This window comes from Bidens hawaiensis, unplaced genomic scaffold (genome assembly GCF_021521415.1).
Source record: "Bidens hawaiensis isolate Kalapana, Puna unplaced genomic scaffold, B.hawaiensis_p1.1 tig00038679_1, whole genome shotgun sequence".
Lineage (NCBI taxonomy): Eukaryota > Viridiplantae > Streptophyta > Magnoliopsida > Asterales > Asteraceae > Bidens > Bidens hawaiensis.
The window spans coordinates 109,205-135,589 of record NW_027505573.1 but is presented as its reverse complement, the minus strand read 5'-3'; the positions used below and the strand labels follow the sequence as shown (position 1 = coordinate 135,589).

At 39.5% G+C, this 26,385-nt stretch overlaps 1 protein-coding gene across 1 annotated transcript; it reads right to left on the bottom strand.

Moving 5' to 3' along the window:
• Positions 1 to 21,855: 21,855 nt before the first annotated feature.
• Positions 21,856 to 25,985, bottom strand: LOC143614026 (sugar transporter ERD6-like 16). The gene is made up of 16 exons (XM_077087580.1): positions 25,563 to 25,985; positions 25,415 to 25,477; positions 25,236 to 25,325; positions 24,140 to 24,199; positions 23,978 to 24,043; positions 23,828 to 23,893; positions 23,641 to 23,716; positions 23,492 to 23,556; positions 23,313 to 23,405; positions 23,148 to 23,228; positions 22,967 to 23,051; positions 22,819 to 22,865; positions 22,687 to 22,749; positions 22,427 to 22,600; positions 22,235 to 22,349; positions 21,856 to 22,139 (listed from the first exon to the last, which is right to left on the bottom strand). The coding sequence occupies exons 1-16, from the start codon at positions 25,752 to 25,754 to the stop codon at positions 22,024 to 22,026; spliced, it is 1,452 nt and encodes a 483-aa protein (XP_076943695.1). The 5' UTR covers positions 25,755 to 25,985; the 3' UTR covers positions 21,856 to 22,023.
• Positions 25,986 to 26,385: the final 400 nt, after the last annotated feature.

Genomic DNA, 26,385 nt, shown 5'->3' with positions numbered 1-26,385 from the left:
ATGAAAATAGATAATGCTTTCTTGCATGGAGATCTTGATGAAGACATATCTATGTTTGAAGATACAGAAGAAAAGTAAATTATATTGATATTTTTGTGTATATTACAATGAGATTTGTTCTCTATAAATAAGTGAAACCTATAGGCTAGAAAGGAAAGACAATCAAGAATAAAAAGCTGGCAATCTTTTTGATATGCTAGCAACGATCCATAGAGATAAAAGGAAACTATGGAAATTGATCTTATAATTTTTCCATGAAATATTCTTTTCTTTTCTAACACTCCCCCTCAAGTCGAATAGTGGGATCTCTGATATTCAACTTGCTAAGACAATCACTGAAGATTCTTTCGTTGACGGCTTTTGTTAATATATCTGCTAACTGGTCTTTTGATCGAATGAAAGGCAACTCTATAATCCCAGTTTCAAGTTTCTCTTTGATGAAGTTCCTATCAAGCTCTATATGCTTTGTACGATCGTGTTGAACAAGATTCTCTGAATTTTGTATTGCAGCTTTGTACACATGATCATACTAGATTCAGTTTGAGGAAACCCAATCTCAGTCAAAAGTTTGGGTATCCATAAAACTTCCCTCAAACCTCGTTCAATCCCTTGGAACTCAGCTTCGGCACTGGATAAGGCTACAACCTTTTGTTTCTTGCTTTTCCATGTTACCAGATTTCCGCCAACTAGAGTAAAGTATCCTGATGTTGATCTTCGGTCTCCTTTATCTCTTGCGCAGTCTGCATTTGTATACAATTGGATCTTTAGATGTTTGTTTGGTTGAAAGAGAACCCCATGTCCAGCTGTTCCTTTGAGATATCTTATAATCTGCCATATCGCTTCCATGTGTGCTACTTGAGGTTGGTGCATAAATTGGCTAACCACCCCAACTGCATATGCAATGTCGGGGCGAGTATGCGAGAGGTATATTAGTTTGCCTACCAAGAGTTGATATCTTTCTCCGTTTGCCAATTCTGCCTTTTCTTCCATATAAAGTTTTTGGTTAGTTACCATTGGGGTGGCGACAGGTTTGCAATCGATCATTCCTGTCTTGGCTAGGAGGTCAAGAACATATTTCTTTTGACATATAAAGATCCCTCGTTTAGACCTTAGTACCTCAATTCCAAAAAAGTACTTAAGTCTTCCTAAGTCCTTCATTTTGAATTCTGTGAATAAACTTTCCTTTAGCTTCCTCATTTATTCTTCGTCATTTCCTGTAATGATCATATCATCAACATATATTATCAAACAAGTCACAAGTTTACCTCTGCGTTTAAGGAATAACGTATGATCGGAGTTGCTTTGCTGGAATCTATATCCTTTCATTGCTAGAGTAAATCTGCCAAATCATGCTCGAGGTGATTGTTTAAGCCCATATAGAGCCCTTTTTAACCGACATACTTCCTTTGTCTTGTAGTTCTCTATAAACCCGGGTGGAGCTTCCATATAAACTTCTTCTTTTAGTTCCCTGTGAAGGAAGGCATTCTTAACATCAAATTTATGAAGAGGCCATCCATGATTTGTAGCGATCGAAAAAGGACCCGGATTGTATTAATCTTGGCTACTGGGGAGATTGTCTCTGAGTAGTCAACCCCGTATGTTTGGGTATAGCCTTTAGCGACTAAACGTGCTTTATATCTTTCAATAGTTCCATCTGGTTTGTGTTTAATTGTAAAGACCCAACGACATCCCACTGGTTTCTTTCCAGGAGGAAGGTCACACTTCTCCCATGTGTTGTTTTTCATTAACGCTTCCATCTCTAAATCCATTGCATCTTTCCAATTCTTTGATTCTAAGGCTTGCTCCATCGAATTTGGAATTTGTTTACTGGAAAGAGTAGAATTAAAAGCCTTGGCTTCTTTGGATAAGTTCCCTTCGGCTATGTTTGCCATGGGATACCTAGAAGATTTAGGCTGTTTTTTGGAGAGTATCGTTTTGCTGGGATTCCTCTGTTGACCCTTGGTTGTAGAACATATCTCTCGGTTGTTTCTTCTCGTCTCGTTTCTTCTTGGATTGGCTCTTCTTGTTTTTCATGCACTGTTTGTTCTATTTGTATCTCGTGGTTGTTAGTATTTTGATTTTCATGATTTTTAGATACATCAATATTTTGATTTTCAAGAGATCATTCACCAACTATGTTTTCATGAGAATTACTTACCTCATGCGTCAGGATGGGAGGATGTTGGTCTGGAACACTGATGGTTGGTACACCAGATTGTTGTGAAGTCAGTGACTCATCTTGAGTACGGTGATTGACTTCTTCAGATGATGAAACCCATTTTGGAACCCATTTTAACCAACTCAGTGTGTCATTATCTTTCTCCCCTTGACCACTGTGTTGAGTGGTATAATAGAATTCGCTTTCAAGAAAGTCATAATTCATGGTAGTATACATATGACGTTTTTTGGGATTATAACAGCGGTACCCTTTTTGGCAGACACCATAGCCTACATAGACATATTTTTCAGCACATGGGTCGAGTTTGGTTCTATTTATTTGGGTATGTGGACAAAGACGGAGCACCCAAATATTCGTGGTTTTAAAGTAAGGGCAGGCGGAAGTTTGGTAAATTCAGAAAGAGTTTGAAGAGGGGTTCTTAGGTCAAGAGCTTTGGTTGGTAGCCGATTAATAAGATATGTGGCAATAGCGAGAGCTTCAGGCCAGAAGGACGTGGGAACTTGAGACTCAATCAGAAGGGCCCGAGTTATTTCTAAAAGAATACGGTTTTTTCTTTCAACTGTGCCGTTTTGTTCGAGAGTGTGTGAGCAAGACGTTTGGTGAATTATTCATTTTGTTTGACAAAAAAGTTTCATTGAGTCATTAACGAACTCTCCTCCATTATCAAAATGAAAAGTTTGAATATTAGTTTTAAATTGCGTTTGTATCATAGCATAAAACATAGTAAATTTATCAAAAACTTTAGATTTGTTTTTTAAGAAATAAATCCATGTCATACGAGTGCAATCATCAACAAAGAGAACGAAAAACCGGAAATTTTGTCCCCCATTAATTTTCGCCGGACCCTAAACATCCGAATGGATAAGTGAAAAAGGTAAATCAACTTTTGTATTATTTGGTTTAAAGGTATGCCTTTTACTTTTAGCCAAAACACATGTTTCACAATCTAATGTTTTATTTAAAGGAAATAATTTTGAAAATAAAAGATTTAAATAACCGGTGGATGGATGTCCCAATCTTCTATGCCATAACCAAGCTTCTCTATTTGTAGTCCCATGAGCAAGCATCACAGTACCATGTTGAGTCATAATACAATCCTTGGCGTTTAGTGCCACGCCCAATAATAGTTCCCGTCCTGATGTCCTGTAAGATACAAAAGGTGGGATGCATTAATACCGAACAATTTAATTCTTTTGTCACATGACTTAAAGATACTAATTTGTGTGACAAAGACGGCACATAAAGACAATTTGAAAGTTTCATTGTCGGGGAAATTTCAATAGTTCCCCCTCCCTTTACGGGAAATATTCCTCCATTGGTAGTTTTAATATGATTAATTTTGGGTTTAGTGATTGAAACCATGTCAGAAAGTTCAAAGGTTATGGTATCGGTAGCACCACAATCAAATATCCATTTTTTTATATCTAAATTATCACATGTCTGAGCCGTATTTATTTGTCCAATTGGCTCTATGTATTTTTTTATTTGTTCTAGATTCCCAACGTTTTTAGTTTGATTGTTTTTACAAAAATCAGTTTCTTCAAGGGATGTATTTGTTAAGACTTGTTTTATTTTTATATTCTTATCATCTTTAAGGTTATTATATTTTTTAGGTGGGTCTTTTAATAATTCTCGAACTAATGGACAAATGAAATCAAAATTAAAAACACATGGGTTTGAGGATACATTCTCAAACCCAATACCTCTATTATTGCAGTCATCAAGATCCCTCTTCTCATCACCGTCCGATGCCACGCCTCCGAATCCGCCACTCCGATCTCCGATGTTAGGCAAGTCACCACCGCTGCTGGTGGTCTTTGAATTGCCCACGGCGGCGGCCGCCTTCGTCTCTTTCTTAGTCCCCTTTTTATGACCGTCATTCCACCATTTCGGATATCCGACGAGCTTAAAACATTGTTCTTTTGTCATCCCACAGTGGTCACACTTTAACTGACTCTTGTCTACACGGGATGATGAAGCGGTGGATTTCCATCCCTGGTCTGACCGACGTTGACTTCTAGAGACAAGTCCTGTGCCCCCAGCTTCGTTTGACACAACCGCATATTAAAACTGCCAATGGAGGAATAGTTCATGCTATACCTTGTTGTGTTGTTGTTTTGCTTGAGATGGTTCCAAGGATGCTTTGATGAGCCGTCTCTTTTCGCACAACCGCATGCCGAGGGCAAGGGTTCCCATAAAAGAATTTCTCTTTTTATTGGATCATATTGCTTGTCCAGAGCATTGAGAAACTGAAAAAGTTTCTGTTCAGCCCTAATGTTGTATGTTGTGATTTCGATTGAACATGTCATAGGGTTCGGGTCTCGCCGTTCAATTTCACCACAAATTCCCTGCATTACAATCCAGAAATCTTCAAGAGGTGCACCATTTTGTTTGATTTCATTTTTATTTTTTTTGATAAAACCATATGGTTCATAAGCTCAATGATCAACAACTTTTCTTTAATTTATTGAAGGATCCAATTACAATATAGATGTAGGTAAGCGGGCAACAAGTTGCGCCACCATCCCATTTTGAATGGCAAAACCGATCCTACTGAAAATAAATTTATCGTTCTTCGGCGTCGTTGAGTTACTGTGCACGACCCGCTGAACTCTTTTTAAAAACGTAGTAGACTCGGGGGCAAGGGACCCAAATGTATCAACAGCAAAAGGAATGAACGCATGTTGATTCTCAGCACACGCATTCTCGTGCTTAGAAATTTTTCCTGCTTCTGCCTTTAGCACAGCCTTCCTAGCAACAAACCCAGTGTCTCTAAGCCCGACAAGAGGGGACACCCCAGTAAGGTCCACACAGGCATGCTTCCCCCCGCCCATCCAAACACAAGAATGTCCGCCGGTCGGAGAGTAGACCTTCCTTCACGCGGATCCGACAAGAAATTCACAGGAGCCTCTTTTCTTGCCGAAATTCCCGCCCGTTTTAACACATCACAAAGGACATCCCTGACCAAATCATGTCTATATTTAAACCCTGGGAGTTCTTTTCAATGAACTGCGTGTTCGCCAAAATTATCTAAACAAACTTTACGGCAGACCGGGCATGGCTCATCAAATGGGAACTGCGGGATCATTAAATGATATTTAAGAATGGCACGGTACTCCACTGCTGACATGTGCTGGCCTAACCCTTCTATGGGGGTGACAGTCAAAAAGTCTTGATCATGAGGAGCTTGAAGACATTCTAATTCCGCTCTCTAACGAGAGGATAGGCCAAAATTTTCTCCCAAACTTTGGACAGTTTTACTATAAAGGGCACTCGCCAAAGCATTTTGGGCTTTAGGGGGGGGGGGTGTCCTTATTAGTGAACCCGCCAAGATCAAGATGAGGAATAGAGTTGTGAAAACAATCCATCGCATACCCAAAATCGGAATCTAACCCATCAACACCACAATCGCACAAAATGTGGTCTTGTAACTTCCAAGATTGTGTTCTTGAGGCTACGAAAGCATAGGTGGAAACATCCTCAGCTGAATATAACCCTAAACCACCAAAATGGATAGGGAGAGAAGCCAGTCTCCATTGTAAATCACCAAAAAACGGAACCCCGCATACCACAATATCCTCAATAGCCGCTCGAATCCCTTTGTCAAAAACAGAGACAACTTCTTTAACAAACATAGGCTAACATGTTTGGAGTCCGAACAACAACTTGGCCACCCCCATACATGAGCAAAGCAATAGAAGCTCACATTGAGGGTCACGCAGGTGAGTAAGACATTTTATTGGTTCCTGTAACATCCTACTTTTGGTTATTATAATAAAATAAATTTCGTTATTTTATAGTGGGTCATTATCGGTTTAGATAAATAGAATACGAGTTGGGCTAGTGTTGGGTAAATGAATATGGGTTATGGACTTGGGTTAGGAAAGAAAGAAGGAAAGACCATGGGCTTAAGTCCATGATCCATAAATATTTAAACCCTTAATATCCATTTAATCCTCAATCACACATATTCCATACACCACCCAAAACACACACTTAAGATCTCTCTCTAGTTCTTCCCTTTTCCTCTAGCCGAAACCAAGAAGGAAACCGAGCACCGACCCGAGGTAATGATAGTTTAATATTGTATGAGTTTAATCCGTTAGATATAGTCATGAAACGACGAGCCAACACCGTTAAACCGTTTAAGTCACGAGATCCGGGTGGAATCGGGTATAAACCGAACCTATGATGAGCTTAGGGGTCACCCTAGCTCATATCTGGATCGAACGGGACGAAAAACGGTGAAAAACGAGCTAAAACTCGTTTTTCCGACGTGTTAGCGGTTTTCCGGCGGCTTTCTGGCAATGGCGGCGCCGGAAAAGTTTATACGAGGTAAGGAGGTGTCAGGGAATGTACTGACATTCCCTGACCTAACCCTAATTCGCTAACGGAGGTCTAACGAACTGGCTTTGATTCGTGTACTAATTCGTTAAGGAAAGACTGACGAACTAGCTTCAGTTCGTTAAGTTCAATTCGTCTGTTGACCAGTTCGCTATAAGGTTTAATTCGTTATGAGGACTGGTTCGTCATAAGGGTTCAATTCGCCAAGGAGTTCAATTCGTTAGACAGACCCGACGAATTTGGACCGATTCGCTAAACGGCCAATTCGTTATGAAATAACGAATTAGCCAATTCGTTATGGAAGACAGAAGTAACGAATGAACCCCAATCCGTTAAAGAGCTTATTAACGAACTAGACTTTGATAAAATGACAGAACAGTCCCCGGACTTAGAAAAGAATGAATTAATTACAATTAGGCCCTTGAAATTTTGAGTTAGCGAATTAATTAATGAATTAATTACAGCTCGACCCCAGCCAGGGGCTCTGCCCCTTGGACCCTGCTAGGGGCTGCCGCCCCTAGACCCCGCTGCCAGGAGCGCTGCCCCTGGACCCCCGTCCGTTGAGGGTTATAATTAGAATAGAAACGTGATATGGCTGGTGATAGATAATTGATACGAGTAATTGTTATACAGTTAGCCGTGCCCAACTGAAGAAAGGAATAACTATTAACGATGAACGTAACCGACTTCAGGTGAGTTTCTAGCCCCATTCCTTGTTATGTTTTCGGGGCTGTGTGCATACTCGATGTGATTAGTTAATACACTTATCCTAAGTGATAAGTGTATGCCATATATATATTATTGAAATGTATGAATGGTTTCTTGTCGATACATGAACGATCTTCAGAATTGCATGTATTGCCAGGAAATGGTTGATGTTATATGTATGTTGTAAGATGAAGAATGAATGATGTATATATGAAACTTACGATTATGTATATAGAAAAGTATGTTAAAAAGGTATGGAAGAAAGGGTACCGGACCCTAATAATATCCGAGGATGAAGGGTACCGGACCCTAATAATATCAGAGGATGAAGGGTACCGGACCCTAATAATATCCGAGGATGAAGGGTACCGGACCCTAATAATATCCGAGGATGGAGGGCACCGAACCCTAATAATATCCGAGGAAGGAGGGTACCGGACCCTAATAATATCCGAGGTATGTAGGGCGAATGCTCTTTATAACGTAAGGTTAGATATGTATGTGTATGAAAGATTGATGGACAGGTTAAGTATGTAATGCGTACCTACGGGCACGAGTATGTGTATGCGAAGTTAGTTATGTGATTAACTAGAACTCACTTAGCGTAGCTGACTTTTAGTATGCACGCAGGCAAATAGGTTGAGGCAGCTAGCATGATCGAAGACACATGGCATGGAATCGAAGAGATTGGCATCTCGAAGAAATGTTGTGATGTTTTAAAGACTATGTTTTGTTTTAAATGACTATGAATGTTTTATAAGACAAGATTTGAAGGTTATGTAGCATATTATGGTTGAAGTTTTAATGTTCCACGAATGTTTTAATTAACTATGATTTAGAACTGTGTTTATGAGTAAATCCTACACCAAAGTAGGGCTACCGGTAACGGGGCCTTACAAGTTGGTATCAGAGCAAAGTTCGAGAGATTTAAGCATCCTATATGCTTAGACTCGAACAGAGAATGAGATTTAAGTAAGGAAAGAAAGAAGATGCCAGTTCGAGAATGCCATGTGTCACTCAAGCAAGCTCAGTAACGGTAAAGAGTATGATTAAATATGTATGTTAATGTTAGCTTAACTGCTAAAGAAAGGATATGTGTATGTAGGGATAGGATTTCCAGATTGTTTGATTGATTAACTGTTTAAGAGTATAACCAGCACAAATAGACTCATGAAGGGAACTGTATAGGACACGGAGAGTAACGTGATCAGCTAATCACAGCTGGCTACTGTTATTACCTGTTAGCTTTACTATCCTTGTACTAAATAGTTCCTTGAGTGATGACGTTTGTGTTTTCCTTCCAGAATACGATGGCTGGATCTAGGGCGGTTGTTGGAGCAGGGGGCCGCACTGGACGTCGTGGCAGGCCTCGTCGTGTCCAACGACCTTCTGTAGAAACAGCTTCCAACACCGAAGCTAAGGGAAGCGCGGCTGGAGGAAACCTTAACAACAATGAAGGGGTTCAGCTAGATCCCTTAATTCAAGCAACTATTGTTCAAGCGGTAGCCACTGCTGTGAAGAACCTGAATCCCGAGAGATCTGTTGGGAGCCGTGAAAGAACAGCTGAAGGGGTAGGAGGAGATGGTAGAAAAGATGATGAGAGGGAAAAAGGTGATTCAAGTGAGGTTCAAGTTGTGAAGACCGGTGAGAGAAAGAGAGGCTGAGGCGGGTGCAACTATAAGTCCTTCAAAGGATGCGACCCGCCGAAGCTGACTGGTTTAGGAGATGCAATCGCTACTCTTCAATGGATAACCACCATGGATAAAATTATCCGCATTTGCGAGTGTCGTCCCGATCAAGCTGTCGATTATGCCACCCAATCGTTTGAAGATGAGGCGATGTACTTGTGGGAATCGATTGAGCAGAGAAGGAGCCGAGAAGAAATCAAGGCTATGAGGTGGGAGGATCTGAAAGAATTGGTGATGAAGAAGTTCTGTGCTGACGCCGAAGTTGAGAGGGCGGAGATGAAGTTCCTAAACTTGAAAGCTGGGACGATGACACATCGTGAGTACACCACAGAATTCAACCGAATGTCTAGGTTGGTACCCGATATGGTCAACACTGAGGCTAAGAGAATCAAGTGCTATGTGAGGGGATTTCTACATAAAGTTCGCATGCTAGTCAGGGCGAATAAACCTGCTACTTTCGACTCTGCTGTCGAATTCACAGAGATGGTTTATTAGGACCTAGCTGCGGACGATGTTGTGGTGGGGGAAGAGAAGAAGGATAAGAAGTGGGTCAATCATGCTAAGCGACCTGGTACTCAGTTATGGAACTCTAAGGACAAGAAGCAGAAGGTGTGGGAGAGAAAGACGTGCAAGATGTGTGGGAAGGTGCACGGTGGAGAGTGCAAGTGGGGCACTGGTTCGGATGTGTGTCACAAATGTGAAAAAGCTCATGCTGGGGAGTGTAGACTTGGAACAAATTCCTGCTATAAGTGTGGGAAGGTGGGGCACTATGCTAACGAGTGTGATGTAAAGCCCGCATGCTACAAGTGTGGTAAGACGGGTCATATGGAAAGAGAGTGTACTGATGGTGGAGCTGGAGGTAGTGGGAAGAAAGATGCCGATCAAACTAGGCCAAGGACTAGGGCCTACATGCTAACCCAAGAACAAGCCAAGCAGATTCCGGATGTGGTGACTTGTACGTTTTTAGTAAACGGTATTTCCGCTTCAGTATTATTTGATTCGGGTGCGGATAGAAGTTTCGTAGCTACCCCGTTTAGTAAATTAGCTAAAATGAAATGTTTCTGAGTGTCTGAAACTTTTATAGTAGAAACCGCTAGTGACGCTTCGGTTAACATAATGAGAATGGTTAAAAATTGTAAGATAGAGTTAGAGGGACATGAGTTCCCTGTTACTTTGTATGTTATGACCTTAGGAGGGTTCGATGTAGTTTTGGGAATGGATTGGTTGTCTGAGTATGAAGCTTAGATAGTATGTAAGAGTAGGATGATAAGGTTAAAATCCTTGGATGGTAGTACGGTGACGGTTTATGGTGATAAGAAAAGTTCTGGGCTTAATGTCATTTCGATGATAAAAGCCGAGGGTTTGCTAAGGCGAGGGTGCGGTGCCTACCTGGCGTATGTAGTCAACGCTACGGCCGAGACGAAAGAAATGAAAGATGTTCCTATCGTGCGCGACTACCCAGAAGTATTCCCTGAGGATCTTCCAGGGTTGCCACCGGAGCGAGAGATAGAATTTCAGATAGATTCAGTACCAGGATCCCAACCTGTCGCGAAAGCGCTTTACCGTCCAGCACCGTCCGAGATGAAAGAATTGATGTACCAACTGTAAGAACTCCTCGACAAGGGTTTTATTAGACCAAGTGTTTCCCCGTGGGGTGCACCAGTGTTGTTCGTGATGAAGAAGGATGGAAGTATGAGAATGTGCATAGACTATCGCGAGTTGAATAAGCTTACGGTAAAGAATAGATATCCTTTGCCAAGGATTGATGATCTGTTTGACCAACTGCAAGGTTCAAGTTGGTTCTCACGAATAGATCTCAGATCAGCCTACCATCAGCTAAAGGTGAAGGAGGCAGACATCCCTAAGACAGCGTTCCAAATGCGGTATGGACATTACGAGTTCCTCGTGATGTCTTTCGGTCTAACAAATGCTCCTGCAGCATTTATGGACATGATGAATAGGGTGTGTCGGCCAATGTTGGACAAGTCAGTTATTGTCTTCATCGACGATATATTGATTTATTCAAAGAGCGAGTCTGATCATGCTGAGCATCTGAGAGAGGTATTGGAGACTCTGAAAAGAGAAAAGTTGTATGCTAAGTTTTCTAAATGCGCGTTCTGGTTACGAGAAGTGCAATTTCAAGGTCACGTGATTAATCCTGAAGGGATTACCATGGACCCGGTTAAGATTGAAGCGATAACTAATTGGAAAAGTCCACAGAATCCGACTGATATACGAAGCTTCTTAGGGTTAGCTGGCTACTATAGGAGATTCATCGAAGGTTTCTCCAAGATAGCCGCACCGCTGACCGGTATGACCCGAAAGTCGATAGTATTCAGTTGGGGTAAGTTTCAACAAGAGGCTTTCCAGGAGTTAAAGAAAAGACTCACGCACACCCCAATCCTTGCTCTACCCGATGGTGACGAGGATTTGGTTGTTTGTACTGATGATTCACATCGTGGGTTAGGTTGTGTGTTGATGCAACGAGGGAAGGTGATAGCTTTACACGTCTAGACAGTTGAAAGTCCATGAGAGTACTTATCCGACGCATGATTTAGAGCTAGCAGCAGTATTGCATGCCTTAAAGATATGGAGGCATTATCTGTATGGTACTAAGTGTACTATTTACACAGATAATAAGAGTTTAAAGTACTTCTTCGAGCAGAAGGAATTGAACATGAGGCAGAGAAGATGGTTAGAGTTGATAAAGGATTACGACAGTGATATTAAGTACTATCCTGGTAAAGCTAATGTGGTCGCTGACGCGCTAAGTCGTAAGAACGAGGAAGTCCTTGCAACAGTGAAGTCATACCAGTTGATTATGAATTCAAGTCTGTTTGATGAAATTACCAAAGTACAGTCAGAGGTGCTGGTAGATGAAGGGCTAGTGAAGAAAGAAAGAATTTTCGGTCAGAAAGACGAGTTGATGGAAAACACTCATGGTGTTAAAACTAGGTTTGACCGTATGTGGATCCCACGCCATGGAGATCTCAGAGGTCGAATCTTAGATGAAGCTCATAAGTCAAGATATTCGATTCATCCAGGAACTACGAAGATGTACCAAGATTTGAAAGGAGATTACTGGTGGCCAGGCATGAAGAATGATGTAGTAGATTATGTCAATAAGTGCCTAACTTGCTTACAAGTCAAGGCAGAGCACAAGAAACCCTATGGAAAGATACAGCCCTTAGAGATACCAGAATGGAAATGGGAACACATCACCATGGATTTCATAATTAATCTACCTCGTACAGCTAAGCATCATGATACCATCTGGGTGATAGTGGACCGTTTGACCAAAAGTGCTCACTTTCTACCCATACGAGAGGCCATCTCGTCAGAAACGTTAGCAAGTTTGTTCAAAAAAAAGGTTGTGGCCAAGCATGGAGTGCCGTTATCGATCGTGTCTGATTGGGATACTCGATTCACTTCGAGGTTTTGGAAGAAGTTCCATGAAGCTATGGGAACAAGATTGAACATCAGTACGGCGTATCATCCTCAAACAGATGGATAGTCTGAAAAGACGATCTAGACCCTTGAGGATATGCTACGTGCTTGTGTTTTAGACTTTGGAGGGAGTTGGGATGATCATCTGCATCTAGCAGAGTTATCCTATAACAACAGCTACCATTCAAGTATTGGTATGCCACCGTTTGAGATGCTTTATGGTAGACGATGTAGAACTCCCGTGTGTTGGGGAGAGATTGGTCAGAAAGAAATGGGAAGTTTAGAAGTTTTCCAGGAAACGTCTTCAAGGTTCGATCAGATTAAAGCAAGAATGAAGGCTGCTCAAGACAGACAAAAGTCTTATGCTGATAAGCGACGACGATCGATTGAGTTTAACGTTGGTGACAATGTGATTCTCAAGGTCTCGCCTTGGAAATGAATCATTCGTTTTAGGAAGAGGGGAAAGTTGAGTCCAAGGTACATTGGACCGTTTAAGATTATAGATCGTTTAGGTGAAGTGGCTTATAAGCTGGACTTGCCAGAAGAGTTAGAAGGAATTCATTCAACCTTCCATGTTTCTCACCTAAGGAAATGCCTAGCTGATGACACGTCTTGATTTACATATAAATATACATCTTTTCGGCATTAAATAATCTCTAAAAGCTGCAATTTCTATTTAATAACATAGCATAAAAGACTACTTATCATAATAAAACATAATTTCAGGTGAAACCAAGCCCCAAACAAAGAAACAAGCGAAAAGACGAAGAAAAACAAAAGAAAACACAAGAAAACGAAGAAACACGCCCCCATGCCTCAAGAAACACGCCCCCATGCTTCTAACATAAGAAAAGACAAAATCTGGAAGAAAAAGCACGGGTCCGTGCTTATCACGCACGGGGCCGTGGACGAGAATACAGAAAAGACAAAAAGAATTGAGTACATGTCACTAAAAAAAGAACGGGGCCGTGCTTATCACGCACGGGGCCATGGACGAGAATACAGAAAAGACAAAAAGAATTGGGCACATGTCACTAAAAAACACGGGCCGTGCCTACCAACCACGGGGCCGTTGCCACCTCACACAAAAGACAAAACAAATCTGGCACATGTCATAAAGATACACGGGGCCGTTCTCATCATGCACGGGGCCGTGCCTCACCATCCAGAGTTTGAAGGCTTGGAGGTCATCACCATCAACCATCATAATCATCCATCATCATCATCATTAAGAAGGAAGCTTCATCTACATTTGGTTAGATTGTTCCAAGTTTAATCATGTATTTGTTATCATCATTCATCTTAATGTTTATCATCATGCTCATTATGAGCTAAACTCCTTTTACCATCTAAAATCTATGAAGAAGCTTTGTTTTACTTGATAATTAATCAAGACATGTGATGTAGTCTAGTAAAGTACCTGGTTATATTACAATTATCTTTTGACGAGAAATGTTTCACCATCTTAAATCACTAGTTCAAAGTTGGTGGTTGTCAATTCTATTGGCAATCGTTCATGATCGATTCATGTTCTTGAAAGATAGAAATACTTTGATACATTATCGAAACATGGATCCTTATATTGTACTTAGAAATGATGAGATATAAGTTATGATGTATTTTTCTAAGTCTTGGTAATCCGAAAATGGCTTTGCTTAGGATATCATGCTAGTTAAAGAAATCATATGTTAACAGAATGTGTAATTATAACCTACATAAATCAACCAAGGGGAGGTTGTGTGAGTTAACTACAACCACTCAAAGTTGTTAGGATTGGTATTTGAGAAATCCTAAAATGATTGTTAGGATTGTTAGTATTTACATTTTATAAAAAGTTCAAAAATTAACCCTAAAATGATTAAAACCTCCGATTAAAGCAAAACAACGATTCATTATTAGAAACCTTTGTGTCCACGGATCGATACTTGGTTATTACCAATACTATTCTACATATACGATAGGGTCACTTTCCTATTTTGTGTGTGTTTAGTCTTTGTAGAAATCACTTTTATAAATTTAAAACACGATCTTGTGCAAAAAGCAAATCATCCCATCCATCCATCATATTTTATACAAGCCACGCACACGCACAACACGTCTCATGTGCCATTGATGGACATTGAGGTTGATGAACAATTGAACTACATTTAGCAACCGATCGAGATAGTCGACCGCAAGGAGAAACAACTTCGTCACATGGTTATACCTTTAGTGAAGGTGATATGGAAGCATCGCAAAGGTTCATATGTCACTTGGGAAGCTGAGGATGAGATGCACAAGTTTTACCCGAATTTGTTTATGTAATAGTTAGGTTTCGGGGACGAAACCTCTTTAAGGAGGGAAAACTTGTAACATCCTACTTTTGTTTATTATAATAAAATAAATTTCGTTATTTTATAGTGGGTCGTTATCGGTTTAGATAAATAGAATACGAGTTGGGCTAGTGTTGGGTAAATGAATATGGGTTATGGATTTGGGTTAGGAAAGAAAGAAGGAAAGACCATGGGCTTAAGCCCATGATCCATAAATATATAAACCCTTAATATCCATTTAATCCTCATTCACACATATTCCATACACCACCCAAAACACACACTTAAGATCTCTCTCTAGTTCTTCCATTTTCTCTAGCCGAAACCAAGAAGGAAACCGAGCACCGACCCGAGGTAATGATAGTTTAATATTGTATGAGCTTAACCTGTTAGATATAGTCATGAAACGACGAGCCAAAACCGTTAAACCGTTTAAGTCACGAGATCCGGGTGGAATCGGGTATAAACCAAACCTATGATGAGCTTAGGGGTCACCCTAGCTCAGATCTGGATCGAACGGGACGAAAAACGGTGAAATTCGAGCTAAAACTCGTTTTTCCGACATGTTCGCGGTTTTCCGGCGGCTTTCCGGCAATGGCGGCGCCGGAAAAGTTAATACGAGGTAAGGAGGTGTCAGGGAATGTTCTGACATTCCCTGACCTAACCCTAATTCGCCGACGGAGGTATAATGAACTGGCTTTGATTCGTGTACTAATTCGTTAAGGAAAGACTGACGAACTAGCTTCAGTTCGTTAAGTTCAATTCGTCTGTTGACCAGTTCGCTATAAGGTTTAATTCGTTCTGAGGACTGGTTCGTCATAAGGGTTCAGTTCGCCATGGAGTTCAATTCGTTAGACAGACCAGACGAATTTGGACCGATTCGCTAAAAAGGCCAATTCGTTATGGAAGACAGAAGTAACGAATGAACCCTAATTCGTTAAAGAGCTTATTAACGAACTAGACTTTGATAAAATGACAGAACAGTCCCCGGACTTAGAAAAGAATGAATTAATTACAATTAGGCCCTTGAAATTTTGAGTTAGCGAATTAATTAATGATTTAAAATTGTAATGGAAAATGTGTTGCGACGGTTAATGGAAATAAAATTTTTCCAAGCTGACCTGGCAACTCGACCCCAGCCAGGGGCTCTGCCCCTTGGACCCTGCTAGGGGCTGCCGCCCCTAGACCCTGCTGCCAGGGGCGCTGCCCCTGGACCCCCATCCGTTGAGGGTTATAATTAGAATAGAAACGTGATATGGCTGGTGATAGATAATTGATACGAGTAATTGTTATACAGTTAGCCGTGCCCAACTGAAGAAAGGAATAACTATTAACGATGAACGTAACCGACTTCAGGTGAGTTTCTAGCCCCATTCCTTGTTATGTTTTCGGGCTTGTGTGCATACTCGATGTGATTAGTTAATACACTTATCCTAAGTGATAAGTGTATGCCATATATATATTATGTGAAATGTATGAATGGTTTCTTGTCGATACATGAACGATCTTCAGAATTGCATGTATTGCCAGGAAATGGTTGATGTTATATGTATGTTGTAAGATGAAGAATGAATGATGTATGTATGAAACTTACGATTATGTATATAGAAAAGTATGTTAAAAAGGTATGGAAGAAAGGGTACCGGACCCTAATAATATCCGAGGATGAAGGGTACCGGACCCTAATAATATCCGAGGATGAAGAGCACCGGACCCTAATAATATCCGAGGATGGAGGGCACCGGACCCTAATAATATCCGAGGATGGAGGGCACCGGACCCTAATAATATCCGAGGATGGAGGGTACCAGACCCTAATAATATCTGAGGTATGTAGGGCGAATGCTCTTTATAACGTAAGGTTAGATATGTATGTGTATGAAAGATTGATGGACAGGTTAAGTATGTAATGCGTACCTACGGGCACGTGTATGTGTATGCGAAGTAAGTTATGTGATTAACTAGAACTCACTCAGCGTAGCTGACTTTTAGTATGCACGCAGGCAAATAGGTTGAGGCAGCTAGCATGATCGAAGACACATGGCATGGAATCGAAGAGATTGGCATCTCGAAGAAATGTTGTGATGATTTAAAGGCTATGTTTTGTTTTAAATGACTATGAATGTTTTATAAGACAAGATTTGAAGGTTATGTAGCATATTATGGTTGAAGTTTTAATGTTCCGCGAATGTTTTAATTAACTCTGATTTAGAACTGTGTTTATGAGTAAATCCTACACCAAAGTAGGGCTACTGGTAACGGGGCCTTACAGTTCCACTGCTCGGGAAGATCTAGTAATGGCCAAACTACTAATAAACCCATCGTCCCGGCTAACCACTCCTCCAAGGAGTTTTACCCTTAACTCCGGTCTCCCAATCCCGATAGGAAATAAACCTACTTTTGCCTTTACCCCATTGCACAATGGCCAAAATACTTTGGTTTTCTTAATATTAAGCTCAAGCCCCAAACTTGGCCCCTCAGATCTAATAATATCCAATGCTTTAGCCACTTCAATGGCGTCTCCTATAATCGTGCCATCATCTAAGTACCATGCATGGAAAAGTAACTTACAACCATCTCGTACCCGATGAATGAGGGGTGTAAGGCCAATGCAAAGAGGAGGGGTCCTAAAGGATTGCCTTGTTGAACCCCGGTAGTTGACTGGATACAATTATTCCCTACATATAGCCTAGCCGGCTGCCCGTAAAGAAAATTAACCCATAGGGAAATAGATGGGCATCTGGCACGAACCTCCTGCAAGAGTGTGGTCCTATCCACCAAGTTGAAGGCATTAGAAAAATCTACAGTAAGCAAAGCCAACGACCCATCTGAGTGGAACGTGTTAAGAAATCTATTCGCGCTATGAAGCACCGCTTCCACTCCACTCGGGATCCCCACCCCGAATTGAAAATCACCAAGGTATTTTTCCATCTCTTTCCCAACACTCCTCATAACCACTTTGGATACAAGCCATCTCCATATCGCGCCAACGGCAATAGGCCTAATCCCATTGTCGGGCTTAAGCAGTGGTGTTAGGGGGGCAGAAGCCACAAACTCTGCCAAAGCAACAGGGCATCTCCCCCTAACCACAAGTTAACCACCTCAGTGATAGCTTTAAGCAACCCCACGGCAATCGCGGATCCTTCCTCACATAGGGTATCTAAAATATGTTGGGCCCTAAGCCCATCTATCCCACAAGAAGTCCCTTTAGGAAAGGATTTAATACACCCTAAAACACTTTCAGCGTCCACAACCAAAGGGGCATCCGAGAGTAAGGCCCCAGGCAAGGCGGGTGGGGGCAATATGGTATGCTTATCAAGCAACGCTTTCATAGTAGCGTCACCAAGAGGAGCAACACCCGAAGAGCACAAAACTTTAACCGCGGCCGTGAAGTGCCCGTCAGCAACCTTTCGAATACACTGCTTAGCATTGAGGCCCTCCCTCGACAGATCACCCCCGAAAGAGGCATCATCGGCTCTTGAGCCCATATCCATTGGTTGGCTAAAGAGCTATTGGATAAAATCAACACATCCGCTTTCATCACCCCAAGTTGCTAGGGGATGCCGATTAGAATGGAATTGTAAGTATTTCCTATTCCCCGACCTACGCTCTTGTCTGCTGGAAGGCTTGATAACTTGTAATGTGAAACGGGGTAATATCAAAAGTCTATCCCACTCTTCAATGGACTCTGGCCTAGCCACCACCTTGCACAATGAAACAGATAAGGCATGAGCAAATGCCAAGCGACAGCTAGGGGGATGCTTTTTACTGTCTTTAACGGGAGTGCGAAAATACGGTCAAGGAGGGTCACGTCCAAAACTATCCCGCCCAAAGAAACTGCCTCAATTGAAAGTTGTGGCTTAGGGATCCCCACAACGAAGTCTTCCGCCCCTCCTGTATCAACCTTGAACTTGATAACTTTGTCAACATGGTGACAATTCCGCTTGATGGTTTGCACAGACATACACTCACCACACAACCATTGTTTGGCAACCTTTAGAGCATCTGCCAACGCAACAAAAAGATCACAATCTCCGGATACCGCATAGCGCATTTCTTCTCATCCGAACATAAGTGTAGCCCCTTTATATGTGCCACCAACCTTTGGATCCCCTTGGACCCAACCAATCCATCCGGGCAACAATGGAATCCTCAAATGGGCACGGCCAAAAACCTTCTAAATAGCCCGTGCCCACCTCCCCCAATGGGGCTCCATTGACAATCCGAGCCCTGGTCATAAACCAAGCGACAAAAAGGCCAACAAACAAACTCGAGCTGAGTTTTGGGAGTAAAAACCCGAACTAAAAGGAGAAAGGAGAGCAACCGCCAGTTGCTCTCCCCTCCGGAAACCCAAATAAACCAATTAACTCATTGAGACGATTTATCGAACACCTGGAGAGCAAACCCAAAACAAGTAGTTACAGTGAGAGCTTCTCTGCTGAAAATCAAAAACTGAAGTAGACCCAGATGAGATCACAGAATGCCAGCTATCAAAAACAATAGTAACTACTTGTTTCTCTCTCACTAACTGATAACCAGAAAGCTAATTAGGTTATTAGTTAGGTATACCAATTGTTTATTCCACCAGCAGCTGAAACAATTGAGTGAATGAAAAAGGTTCGTAGATCTGGTAGGAGGGGACGAAGATATATAACTACCAAGTCATCATATGTCCTTAGTTTTATAATTGAGTGAATGAAAAAGGTTCGTAATCTGCCTTGTTGATATATAACTATCAATAACTTAAATTAACTGAAGACATCATCATGATCCTTCCCGCTGCTATAGGTAACGACCAGAGCATCCCACAAGTTTTTTGCTGTAGGGAACTCGGCGAGGTTACTAGCAAGAGCAGGTTCAATATTTTGAATGAGCCAAGAAAATACTACAAGATCTTCTTGCTCCCACTGTTCATCGATTGGGTCTGGTGGTTTTTCGGATAAGTGATTCAATAGGGCTTTGGATTTGGCAACTCTAATCATTCGTGCCCAAAGGGCATAGTTTTGGCTGTTAATTTTGAGGTTAATTTTCAAACTATCAGAAAGGTTTCGCTTTTGGTTCAGGCTTTGAGAATTGAGACTATTTTTTAGAAGATTGGCAATTTGAACTAACAATTCGTTGTTGGACAAACTGTTGTTGTTAGACATGGCTGTTAATGGTTTTGAAACAGGTTTGGAATTTTTTGTCGAATGAAGGTAGATGATGAACAAGAGAGATGATCCTAGAATCATTCACTGCTATGATACCATCTTTGTTTGAAGATACAGAAGAAAAGTAAATTGTATTGATATTTTTGTGTGTATTACAATGAGATTTGTTCTCTATACATAAGTGAAACCTATAGGCTAGAAAGGAAAGACAAGCAAGAATAAAAAGCTGGCAATCTTTTTGATATGCTAGCAACGGTCCATAGAGATAAAAGGAAACTATGGAAATTGATCTTATAATTTTTCCATGAAATATTCTTTTCTTTTCTAATAACATATGTATGCTTCCACTTTCTAGTATGGTTCTAGATAATTCTAATCAAGTGTTAAAGTTACACAAGTCTTTATACTAGTTTATACGGTCTCAAACAAGCTTCTCGCCAATGGTATGGCAAGAATTCTGATGTTCTAAAGCCCAAAGGGTATGTCCGATCATAATGATTATTCATTATTTGCGAAGACTGGGTTCTTCTATAGTTCATCCTGCAATATATGTTGATGACATATTACTTACCGGTAATAACCCTGAGGAAATACACGCTATCAAGTCATTCTTAGGTACATGATATTTTTCAAATCAAGGATCTTGGTTTTCTCAATTAGTTTTTGGGAATTGAAATTTAACCACTCCATAAGGTGTTTGCTAAAGATTTAATCTAGGAGTTTGATTGTACTGATGCTTCTACCTCTCATTGCCCTTACCAGCTCATTTAAAGTTACTTTTAATGTTGATGAAGCTCATTATGATCCTTTGCAATATAGAAGACTTGTGGGAAAGCTTGATTACCTGACTCATACACGGATTTGGCTTTTGCAGTACAGTATTTTAGCCAATTCATGCAGGATCCACATTCTAATCATTGGGATGTTGCTATGCATACCCTTAGATAAGTCAAAGGAACTACATCTTTTGAATTGTTGTTTAATAAATCTAGTGATTTAAAAGTAGAGGCTTTTTTTGACTCGGATTGGGCTTCTTGTCCTAATACCAAACGATCCATTAGTGGTTATTTTATTCTTTTTGATGACATCCCAATTTCTTGGAAATCCAAGAAACAACCAACTGTTTCTCTTAGTTCATTTGAAGCCGAATATACCGAATATGACATGCGCGCGAAGGGTTACTGCTGAATTAGCATGGCTTATACGCTTTATTCATGAGTTATCTCTTCCTTCAGTTGTTCCTATTCCTTTGAAATGTGACAGTCTAGCAGCTATTCGCATTGCTAAGAATCTAGTTTATCATGAACGAACAAAACTCATCATTGATTGTCATTTTGTTAGAGACTAGTTGAAAGATGGTCTTATTAGTATTTCTCATGTTCCTACAAAGACTCATCTTGCAAAGATATCTTTACTAAAAGTTTGCATGGTTCTCAACATTATTCTCATTATTCATTACTATCCAACTTGGGGCTTCCATACCTCCAACTTCAGAGAATTGGGGTAGCTCGGTATAGTTTAGTTTTAGAATTTTGTTAGATTAGTGGTGGTTAGTCTTGTATAAATCAAAATATCTTCTCTTTGTAATAAAAATAACAATTAGTTCTTTTCTCCTATCATTTTCTGTCTTTGATTTCACAGCTAAGCACCGTTTACAAAATTGAATAACGTCTTTATACGTGAACTTCAAGAAAATCAGATCTTTATAAAATCACATCACACGCAATCTATTTAATTTATCAAACTTAAGTTACTAAAAGTCATATAATGAAATCATATAAACAAATCAACAATTAATTAACCTGATTAACAATCATGTTTGCTAATTCAATCAAATATTAGCATCCCAAATATCCAAGTGTTACAAACAAATGATTGAACACCACATGTGATACCAACAAACATTATCTCCAGAAAGATCAAGAGCAATGGGAAAATCTGTGAGGTAAGGATAATATGTAGTAAGCATTTCCGATGTTCATTTTGTTGGAAAAAAAATATTTTCCTACACACGCTAAGGAAAAGGCTTGAAGACATTAAGCTTTTGAAATTTTTATTAATCAACAAATTATAAAAAATAAATGAATAATGAGAGAGATTAGCTAAGACAAAACTGAGAAATACTTGTAGGAACCATATCACTCGTTCCACGGTACACGTAACTACGACTAACATTGTTACAACAAATACGACTGTTACTTGTTGATCGAGGCTTGGATTTCCTCTAAGCTTTTGCCTTTCGTTTCGGGCACTAGTTTTGCTACAAAGATAATCGCGAGGATCGAAAATCCAGAAAACAACCAGAATGTACCTATTTCAAAGCAAAACAGAACGAGCTAATTTAGTTTAAGAGAACAAAATGATACTAATATCTATGAACCAGAAGCTAGGATGGCGAAAATGTACCAGCCGGGCTCCAGGTAATGAGAAAGTTAAAACCATACGAGACCACCCATGCACCAAACCAGTTCACTAACACGGCTAGACTCCCTGCAGTACCTTTTATGTGCAATGGGAATATCTGTGAACCCAAAGGAAAGTGTTAAAACTTAACTTAAAACATAAAAAAACGGCATGGTGTAGGTTAACCATGGTTACCTCAGACATGATCAGCCAAGGTACAGCTCCCATCCCGATTGAAAATGATGCTATGAATATCAGAACACCCGAAACCGCAAGAAGTGGGACCCATTCAAGGAAAACGGCTTGGCCCTTGAGGAAAAATGAAGTCCCGGTAAGAAAACAACCAAGAAATGTCCCGAATGAAGATACCTGATAACATAAGAAGAAACATTCAGGGGTATCCCAAAATAATGTCCTGGGGCGGGTATTGCCTACAATTTTGTCAAAAGAATTACCATAAGAAGCGGTCTTCTTCCAGATTTGTCCATTAAGACCATACCAAGAATGGTCACAGGAATCTGTATTTAACAAAGACAGCATTAAGCATTACATAAAAGAATTGGCAAAATGGTTCAAATTAAACAAACCTGGATCAAGGCATACGCAACGGTTCCAGCTTTACCTGATGAAAGTCCTGTGGAACAATTTTCAGTTTATTGACTAAATAGCGCGGATTCAATGCATAAATAGGTTTTAGAAGTCACATTTTATTTCAAATCATTAGAAAAGGCATACCAGCAGTTTGAAAGGTATCACTTGCATAGAATCCTATTCCATTGATTCCTCCAGATTGTTGACATACCATTAATCCAACAGCAATCTAAAACATAAGGGAAAAAGGTCCTAAACGAATCAAGATCGTGCTTCAAAATTTATAAATTTTATATCCTGGATATAAAAATCAGTTGTTGCTTACAATAACTGCTTTTATGTATTTGGCATCAATTAAATCCAATAGTCTAGCTTTAGGAAGACTTTGAAGAGTAAGTATAGTCTCCTGTAAAAGAACATGCAAACATTTAGTCATTTAGATTTTCAAAAACCAACAGAAACATATACAAGATCAGATTATGCGTGATACATGTATCTCATCGGCTTCAGCAAAAATGTCTGCTTTTGCACCATGAAGCTTGCGTAAAGAATATTCGAATTCTGCTTCACGTCCAACCTTAGCCTAAATTAAACATATACATATAAGATTATAAGATGTTACACTATATATAAAATCATCATGAATCGTTTAAAATTTTCAGAACGTACCAGCCATCTAGGTGATTCTGGGATAAACAGCAGGCCAACAAGCAGCAAAATGCAAGGAACGAGTCCTGAAAATCAATTAATTTTAAGTTTTTGGATCTATTATAAATAAAACTTAGTTAGAAACTTGAAAATGAAATATTTGTGCATACCTGTTAAAGCTAATGCTCTCCATGAAACAACTGTTCCCAACAAGAATGATATTGATGAACCAGTAACAATCATAAGCTGCACAAATTAACATAAAAAGTAAAATCTTGTGAGTTTGCACTCAATGTTAATTAAAAGAATGCAAGCAATGAAATTTAACTATGCAAGCATTCTAGCCATGATTCTAACCTGATTGAGAGTCGTCAGCCCACCACGTAGATTTTTTGGTGCTATTTCCGCGATATATATTGGAACCTAGATGTAAATGCGCGATATAAACACTTATGCAAACTGTGAAACAAATAATTCTTCAAATTTGATTAAAATCTGGCCATTTACCACAAAAGAGAAGATCCCTATGCCATATCCAGTGAAGAACCGACCCGTATCAAGTAAAAGGGATCCCTAAGTTAAACATCAGAACAAGAAAAATCAACCATGTAACAAAATAACACCTAAATATGTTCAAATGCACAACATAACATTATTTTTGTAATTTACCATGCTGAAAAAGATTGCGAGCCATCCTGCTATACAGAATACCGCTGATAACGCCATGGCCTGATTTTCGACAACAAAACATCAACAGTAATTTTAGTTCATGTTTTAAGACAATAGCAAGAAATGTTTATGACAATCATGTGTATATAATCAGAAATAAATAGATATTTTCTGTTTGTAATTTCTTTATATTTATATATAAGCATAAACATGTAAGTAAGTATGTGACTAGAAACATGCTAATCATGGACAACCAAAAACTAGGAATCATTGTACGATAGGGATAAAGTAATATAAAATCTTGATCAAAAGCATCAAAAATCAATTATTAATTATTTTAGATAAAAGACATATAAAAAACAAATGCTACACGATCTAGATTTTCAAACCACACAGACACATGGGTCCATACTCAAAACCTTAGCTTAACATGTATGACTTAATAATTAGAAAAAAATAAAAAAGCAGTTCCGTAACGGGATCTTATGGCTAAGAATTAATAATATTAAAGTGTAGGGACATCCCATTATTCCAACTCACAAGTTAACACTATTATATTGTTCATTTTCATTTACTCATCTATCCCGACCAAAAAGAGTGTTGACGACAAAAATGTTCTTGAAAAAAAAAAAAATACTTTCGATACCGTGTAATTACAACTAAGAAGGTAAACTTTAAATATTTATTTAGTTTCGTTTTAAGTATTATTTCTTCTAGGAATTAGATACTGAATACTTGAATAATATCTACATATGTTATGAAGTATGAACAATATTATCCCTCTTTAATGAATGACTTAAATTGAAAACAAACTAACTAATGAATTTCCATAATTATCATCCTTAAATATGGAAATTTGGTGGAACAAACGTTTAAAACAGTTCTATACGACATGTGTTTTTCATGGTTTGGCTAGGTAGTACAAATCAAGAAAAACAACCCACACGGTCACACGGAACCGATTGAAAGCAAATCCCAAAAGAAAGAATCAGAAAATAATAATACAAAACTCAAAAGATAATACACTAAACTAACAAATCTTATCACACACGACAAAAATTAAAAGAAATTATTCGTAAAAACAAAAATCTCATACCCTTTTTCGACCGATCGTGTCTGCAATTCTACCGCTCGTGATTGCACCAATCATGGCACCAATGGTTACTATTGATCCGAACAACGAATACTACAAAAATCAATGTTAAACTCAAATTCAACAATCTATTAATTTGCTCATAAAAACCCGAAAACAATCAAGAAGAACATATATTCAACCTCTGCAACAGATAAGTTCAAATCAATGCTGATATCAGATTGAACTGGAGCTGAATATCCCACCTGCAAAACAAAACAACAAAATACAAAAACATTCAAACAAAACCTTAATTAATTCTTCTCAACCAAACAAACTGCTTTCACTTACACACGATCCGAATTCAAGAGAGCCGCAAACTGCCACTGCAGTGCTTAGAAGCACCATCAATATCGAACCATTCTCATCGGTTTCTTTAACATCTTTCACATCTTTCGAAACTTCATCGATAAGCGGCTCCACCAAATCTTCAAGCCCTTTATTATCTCCTTTCTCGATATCCCTATGCTCAGTAATCGCCATAATTCGAAGAAAACCGGGCACTAGGGACACGAAGACAAGGAGATATTTGTGTGGACTCGCCCCAATGGGAGATATTTATGGGAGAGAGGCAATGATTAGGGTGGTACTGGTACGAATAAAAGTATAATTTATATAGGCGTGCATGTGAGCAAGAAGAAGATGAAGTCCATGTGAGATATAAGCTGTATCTGACGTGGTTACGCGTCTGCCTTCTTGTCTTACCACTTGATGTAAATAATATTCAAACTAATCTGCTTGTTGTTTTGTACTCATCTTTGATCTCAATATCTATCGGGTTCTACACTATGATTTAACTGTTTGAATACGTACAGAATAGTCATCAACCTTCGAATATTACGTATAACAAACGTGTATTATATCACACCCTAAATATTATTAAAGGATAGGTTTTGTATGAATATTTTTGAAATACTTATTTGAGTTTTCTAATTATCTATATGGAAGTTAACATACAAATTAAATTAACGTGCTAATTGTAAGAATCAAGTATAGTAATTATATATACAGGTCCATAATTACTCTATGATATAATTTGTTTTAGTTCCGATATCAATACAAACGTAACGGAAATCGGCGGAATTCATATCGACTCAACGTCTGGGACCGTCAA